The following is a 7,691-nucleotide window of genomic DNA, read 5'->3' on the forward strand; positions in this document are numbered from 1 at the left end:
TGGTCCTGCAAAATAGCAGCTGACACAGTTATTTAAGAGCATGAAGGAGGCTCACAACCCACCTTCCAACACGTAGCATGAATGACAAGCAGCATTCCATGCTTTCTACATACTTTGTAGTCTCTCACAGACTTCTCAAGCCCAAATCTGCCATGTCTCACCTTGAACATCTTCAAACTGCCTCCTTGCTAGCAGTGACACTCCTCAAGGCATGTACCAAATGCTGCCACTCCCCCGATGTTCCTTCCCATCTCTACAACAAACTTTGTGCCTCTGCCAAAACAAGACAATTTATTCCTCCTATTCTGAGCCCTAGCTCTTTCCCAATCTGCCATAACAGTACAGTGCTCTCCCTGATTGCTCCAAGAACAGATGTCCTGGCAAAGACCTTTAGCACAGGCACACCTTATGCTGGCAGAAGTATTTTTCTCTGCTCAATAGTTTAAGGCTTGAAGAGGTGACACAGTTGAGCCAAGTGAAGCCCACTTCACAGCAGCTACAGCTGCTGTAGTGACACCATCGTGGGGCTGGAAGGGGCTAAAAGAAGACCCTGGCTCACCTCCCCCCACCATGTCAAGGTCAGCAAAGCTGTGTTCTATGGGCAGCTCAGAAACCCTATATGACAAGCAGCTAAAAGAATTTTTGCACATTCTAGAAATACTGCTACCACCCCTTCTTCACCAAGTATTTTTCTGAGATGCTTGTAGAATTGTTTCAGACTTGGAAAACCAGAGTCTTCCATGCTGTACTGGGACAGCTTTGTTCCCATCACATTTTGTTCACTTATGCTATTGGTCTCTTGAACCACTGTTTCCTTCAATTTCCCTTCTACTAAAGTAGCTGTATCAATTCTAACAAGTAGCCATGGCAACATAATCTTGCAGAATAAAGGAAAAAATAATCCTATGATCAGAAATCTAAATTAGAGAAATGGAATGGAAATAATGTGTTCTTAAAGCCTGGAAGCAGAGTGACTACTGGTACAGGTTACAAACAGATGGAGCAAACTCTCCAATACTTACAAACTCTGAATGAACACAAATAGATGCTATACTTACAGCCAAATTTACAGATAAATTACTAGCAGGGCAAGTTCCACACCTTGTATTATAAAAACAGTGAGATTAAGAGACTAAAAAAAAGCTAAAAATCATTTCCAGCTTATACCTAAAACCATCCATCTATTGGGATCAGCACCTGAGCTGGGCTGTCCCAAATCCAAACTGGTTTGAATTACAGACACTCCTCATCAGCTCCCTCAGAACAGACATGCAGTGAGTATTTCTGACCCAAACCCAGTGGGCAGCAGGGGTGGAAAGAGGCCAGTGCCCTTTCACATCACCTGTGTGAAAATGCCTTCCTGGGAGGGTGGAATTGGCCTTCAGTGAAAAGGTACCTGCCCTAGCAAAATTAAGACAGAAACATTGTTTTATTAATCATAGCAGAAGCCTTCAGCTTTCAGTTTTACTCTCATGGTTTAAAGATTCTTCAAAGAGTTATATCAAGATTTCAATTTAATTTTCACAAAGAAATTACTACTGGGATTTTAAAACATGTTTTTTTCTTTTCTAATGATACTTGTATAATCTGTATGTGCAATTGAATCCCAGGTCTCTAGACATATTTAATCTTCTAAGCATCCTTAAGGAGATGGTAGTCAATTGCTTCTATAGGGTTTAGTATATGATTTCCAGGGTGTGTGGGTTGACAGGGCACCCTGCACTGGGTCCAAATAAACTCACCAATGTGTTGCCCACAACTGCCTTATTTTCCTCAGTGTAACTGAGAAGGAGGACTCATACAAGAATTACTGCAAAGAGGATGTACTGATTTTTATCTGTGAAAGGTGATACAGGCTGTCTGGACTGCTAAATTAGCCTGTAATCTAATCAATGAAAAACACATCAAGTGTTGCCACTCAACCTTCTCCATCAGCTGCAGGCATCAGAAATAATCAAAACTGAGATTCTCAGGAATTGCTTAGACATGGAACTCTTAGAGTAAGATTACCTGCACCTTTCCCTTTCAATTTCACTTTCAAACTTTTGTGTGCCATGACATGAGTCATGAAACGTACAGCTTCTAAATACAAAGCATTTCCCTAACTGCATATTTGCTGCACAAAAAAAAACCCCAACCTCCTCCCTGCCCCCCTCAAAAAAAGATAAAAGTGTTTTGTCCATTCATATACCGGAAGTATAAAGAATAGCTATGCATACAATTTGCAATCACTGAGATTTACAGCCCTGACCTGACTGTAGTAAGTAGTTATGTCACATACACACTTATTAAGTGCCCTGTGCCTCATTTTTCCTCTATACTTGCAGGAGACACACTTTTTGGATACATACTGTATTTTGTTATCCCTCAGAAATCTCCTGTTATCACTACTTTACAGAGAGAAACATGAAAACAAAGATAAGATCGAAAATTACTGCCAACAAGAAGCCCATACCTAATTTTACACTATTTCAACATGTAATTTACACAGATAGGATTGCTTTGCTTCACCTAGAGAAAATTTAAAAAGGGTAGGAAGGGGAGAATCCTTACAATTCTTACAGAAATACTGTCTGGAAAATAATACATGTTACTACAGTACACACTGCTTCGTGCTTATTCTTACATTGCTTTAAAGCTGTGTATTAGTCTCAAGGGAGCCACAGAAGATGACTATAGTCTACTGTCCATATGCTGAAATTCACTGTGCAGGGGGCTGCCTCACTGTGGGAAATTTATACAAACCCAGGGAGGCTGCCAAAGCCACTTCTCCATGGACCTTGCAATTGTGTTAACTGGGAATCATTCAAAACCAATAAAACTCCAACAGCACTAAGAAGATGCTCCTTTTCCCACTACCTACCTTCCACCACCATCATCACTAGCTCACCCACACACATTAAACAAGTAAGGGAAAAATACCCTGCAGACAGATAGCAAAAGTCACTAATACAGCTTTTTTTTCTTCACATCCCAATACAGCATCATGCAGGGGGTCCTGTTTGACATTAGCACAGGCTACTTCAATTTTTCATTTTTTTCACTGAACACATAGAGAATACAAGTAAAGCACAACCAGCTTGGTTACAGAGCATGCCAAGTGACTGCTCTTATCCAGGATGCTTTGATAAAAACAAACACCTTTTGTGTCTTGAGAGTCACTTGAATGTAATGTGCTTTACACAGCATGAGAGGGGCTGCTTGTTTTTCCAAAGTGCTTATTTAAGAAGCCCAAATTTAACACAACCACAGGGAAATTATATGTACAAACAATAGCTATCAGGATAATTTTAGCTTCCTTCCACACCTGCAAATATGTATTGTACAAGGAGGCTGCCTTGTCTGTCACATAGGGAAATTCTCTCTGCTCCTGAACGCTGGTGAGAAGCCCCATCCTGCTGTTCTGAACAGCTGAGAAGCCACCCAGGGATGACAAGCCCAACATCAGGGCCACCCCCACCCCTGCTCCCTCTACCTGCTTTGCTCCCCACACCCACACCGTGATAGAAAGCTCACAGGAAGTTAAACCCTGCAGGCAGAAGTGGTCCATCCCTGCAGATGAGGAGACAGAATGATTTCTATGGTCTCAAGTCCTTCCTCACCATCACCTCCATCTCCTCTTGAATCTTCTGCCTTACAGCTCCCCCTATGCAGTATCACCTGTTGCCTTGTTTCCTTTACAGTTATCAAATTCTACTGGATTTAAGGCACCCTGGCCAGCTCCACAGACCACACCTATAAGAAGGAACTTCAGCTTAGTAGGTGAATTATACAAGTGAAGACTGATGTCCTTCAGAGATGGAAAATGAGAAGACAGAACAACCCAGCACCGCTATTAAATTTGTTAAAATAGCACCTCTCCTACTGAGCTTTACAGCTGTGCCCCCCCACACCCACACAGCTACTGCAGCTACGCCACCCCCTAACCCTTCAGCGAATCTCTTTCCACCAGCTCAGAGACAGTGATCAATGCAGCAAAAGGGGCAAGTGTTAAAATGAAGCACTGCATGATCCCTTCTCTTCACAGACCTTCCTCCTCTGGGCACCTACCCGTGTGCCAGCCCTGCCTCCTACACAGGGTGAAGAGGCCTGGGGAGGGATTTTCCGCTCCCTTCCTCCCTGCACAGGAATGCAGGAGAGACTACAGTTTAGTGCTGAGCTGGTAAATGCCTCATTTCACTGAGCAAGCAGTTTTAGGCAGGACACTATATAACAGGCAGGCTCTGGCACTCTGATGTTGGGAGTATTGAGCCGTATCTTCCCTGCCATAACCTCTAGGAAATATTCAATAGTAAGACCCTTTCCAGGAATGCACAATGCGTTGGGCAATACTCAGAGCCCTGCTGCACCATGAAAGGTGTTTCTTGTGCTTTACACCTTACCATGCCCTTGCAAATTTGGCTTTCCTGGGCTGGAAGTCACAAACAAATCTCCCTCAAAATGTAAATCTTACATTTTGACCCTGGAAACACATGCTGGCTTTGTTCTGTGAGTTGGAGAAAGAGTCCAGAGAGAAGCTGCACAAGGGTCTTGCCCTGCCCCACCACTGACTGCTTTTTGTCATATGTAGCTCTCTAAGAAGTCAGGAAATGGCAAATACCTATTGTCTGGAAAGAAAGGAAAATCAAGTGTTGCCCTTCTATACTTTAAAGGGTAAAAAGAACTTTTGGATTTTCCTTCCTTTAGTAATAAAAATACCATTTTAGACTGCTGCTGAAGAATGAGCTTCAAAGTGGGCAATAGAATCACAGAGAATTGTTTTAAGCTGCCTGTTTACATAAGCCATTCATGTAGAGTGGGTCCCCGCTGAAGGGAGCAGCCCTCCCAGGCAATGCTGGAGCCAACGCTTGGTTTGGTTACTCTGCTGAAATAGCAAGAGAAAGGCAGGACAAAATACTGAGTGCAGTGTCAGAATATTCTAACTTTACATAGGGATGACTATTGAAATAGACTCTCGTTTTACAAATTACAAATTCAACTGCAGAAACAGCTACTGAGGCACCTCAGCAAGGAGCAAAGAAATGCAAGGTAGCTGTGATGTCAGGAGTGAAGGAGGGTGCTTAGAGTTCCCACCGAAACCGCTTCATCTTCACTCCTAGCCAGGAAGAAAACCGAGGGATTTTAAAGGCTCGTGCAGCAGCACCGTGGCTCAGGTGCTGTTGCTGCAGGCACTACACAGACGGAGGGAGGCTGTTGCAAGCACTATATACATTACTCATTAGGTCACAGCACAGCTCAACCATTACCTGGCCTGCACCCTGGAAAGCCCTTAAATTCCATAAAAAAATCAGTGATAAAAATTAGATGCAACAGTCTCACTTCAGACTGCCCGGAGAAGTTCATACTAATGCTTCAGAGGTATATCTGTAATCAAGTCAGCTGCAGTGAGGGAGGACAAGATGCACTTCGGTCCTGCAGGTATTGCAGGGCACAGAGGGAAAGGAGACACAACTGTCCTCAGCTTCTTAAATCCTCATGGAGCACTAACTCCTCCAGTTTTCACTGTCACGTGGACAACAAGAGTTTCTCAGCACACACTACTGCGGAATACATTTTCTCACCTTCTCTCCCTTTCAAACTTTTTCTGTAACTTTATGCCATAGTTGGTTGCTCACGGCTGATCCTCGGCTGCACCTCCCAGCCGGCAGCAGCACCTCCTTTGCTCCTCAAAATAACCACCAAAAAGACACACGTGAAGGTGCGGTACAGAGAAGGCTACAGGTACAGCGAGGTGGGAGTGCCCGTGGCTCGCAGGAAAGCGATGGCACAGGGGAAGGCAGCGCTGCAGCATGCCTCAGATGCCATTGACCTCCGGTTAAATTAACTTCTGGGCAAATATGTAATCACTTTATCAAACACACGCCAAGGGCATTTCTGAAGCTGTTCATTCTCTCAGGTGGAGCGAGTAAATTAGTCCTTGTGAGAAGACAGGGACTGAACACCTGTGCACTCCTCTCTCCTCATGAACTCGCGGTCTGGGGGAACCTGGCTCTGCTTCTACTTGTTCCCCCCCAACATCCGTCCCGTTCGGGGGAGACACTCTCCCTCTACGTCTCCTCCACGCACACCAGCGTCTGCTCCTTTCTCTGGGCTCAATTTCTAAGGCTAGTTTTTACGAAACTGTTTCAGTCACCTTTGAGAAAGGAAAAGGCGCTGCTTTGCAGGGATGGCCAATGAGTCCGTGAGGCACCGCCAGCTTCATTTAAACCCTTCTGCCCCCACCCCCCATCCCTGGTCGGGAGTAGGGTGGTGGAAGGAGGAACTGAAGAGACGGTGGTGTCGGGAGTTTCGAGATGACGAGGGCAAAATCACCCAAGCCATTCCTCTAATGCCAGGAGAGGGGGGGGGTGGGGGGGTGTCCTTTACCTCTTTAACCCATCCTCTCACAGTACCAAACTCTCCCCACTTTCCTTGGGCTGAAAAGATGCAAATACGTCCTGACGGCAGATCCAGAAGACCCCTCACCCTGGAGGAGGCTCGGTCAGGCTCCCACCGGGAGCCTCAGCCCAGGAGCGGACCCCTGCGGAGGCTCCACCGACCGCGCACGGACGGGGCTGTGGGGAGACAGAAGGGCCGAAAGTTCAAGCCCGTCTCCCCGGCATCCCGCTTGCCCCTTCCTGAGGGGCTGTGTCCACAACACATGCCGTCAGGGGTCCCGGCGCGGGGTACAGGGTGTGAACTCTGTCCGCTGGAAAGACGCCCGGAGGAGCAGCACGGGACGCGCGGGGTCACCCCTCGCCTCCAGCTCGGCTCCGCCGCCTCTCGGGCTGCCGAGCCGCCCCGCCCCACAGCCCCCCGCTCCGGGGCGCGCACAGCCGGACCTCCCCCTACCTTCCAGCAGCACCTCCTTGCCGGCCCGTTTGAGCGCCTGCACCGCCTCGTCGTGAGTGGCATCCCGCAGGTCGGTGCCGTTCACGGCCAGGATGGCATCGCCCACGTAGAGGGCCTGGGTCTGGTCGGCCGCCAGCCCCTTGAAGATTTTGCTGATGAGGATGGGCATCTTGTTCTCCTTGCCCCCCTTGATGCTGATGCCCAGTCCGCCCAGCTCCTGCTTCAGCACCTTCACGCACCGCTTCTTGTTGGAGATGGCCTCGGGCACCTGCTCGGGGGGGTCGGTGAAGGCGGTGCGCACCGCCGCCGGCCCCCCGCCGCCCTCGGCCCCGCGGCACGCCGTCCCATCGCCGCCCAGCCCGTTGTGGGCCGCGCCGTCGGGGCGCTCCTCGCCGCTCAGCACCAGCGCCTCGCCGCCCAAGTTGGCCAGCACTTTGTGCCAGCGCTCCCGCACCAAAACTTCCAGCCAGCCGCTGCGCTGCGCCCGGCCGCCCCCGCCGCCGCCCGCCGCCGCTACCGCCATCTTAGGAGCATGCTGGAAGCGCCGAGTGACGGCACCCCCGGCACGGCACAGCGCGGCGGCACCGGACTTCAGCCGGGGGGCGGCAGCTCCCGGCGCGGCGGGGTGGGGCGAGGAGCCGCGGCCGCCCCCCCGGGGCCGCGCCGGGGCGGGCGCACCTGGCGGCACCGCCCGCGGGCGGAGTGGGACGGGGGTGTCCCGCCCCTCCCGCGGGGACACGGCGCGGGACGCCCCTCGCTGAGCCGCGGCTCCCCTCGAGCCCGGGCTGCGACGGCATCTGGCGGTGCCAGCCCCGGCAGCTGCCGTCTGCAGCGGGGTGTCGCGGGGAGCTGAAGGAAAC

The 7,691-nt window shown here is 49.5% G+C and overlaps 1 protein-coding gene across 1 annotated transcript in view; it reads right to left on the reverse strand.

The window, feature by feature from the left end:
- Positions 1–7,354, reverse strand: part of SNTB1 (syntrophin beta 1) — a gene marked incomplete at its 5' end in the record, with an annotated part of 106,608 nt that extends 99,254 nt beyond the window's left edge. The window contains one exon of the mRNA XM_082285939.1: positions 6,832–7,354. Within this exon, the coding sequence (XP_082142065.1) occupies positions 6,832–7,354 (523 nt within the window). The remainder of the gene's footprint in view (positions 1–6,831) is intronic.
- Between the last annotated feature and the right edge of the window lie 337 nt (positions 7,355–7,691).

This window comes from Coloeus monedula (genome assembly GCF_965178545.1).
Source record: "Coloeus monedula genome assembly, chromosome: 1".
NCBI lineage: Eukaryota > Metazoa > Chordata > Aves > Passeriformes > Corvidae > Coloeus > Coloeus monedula.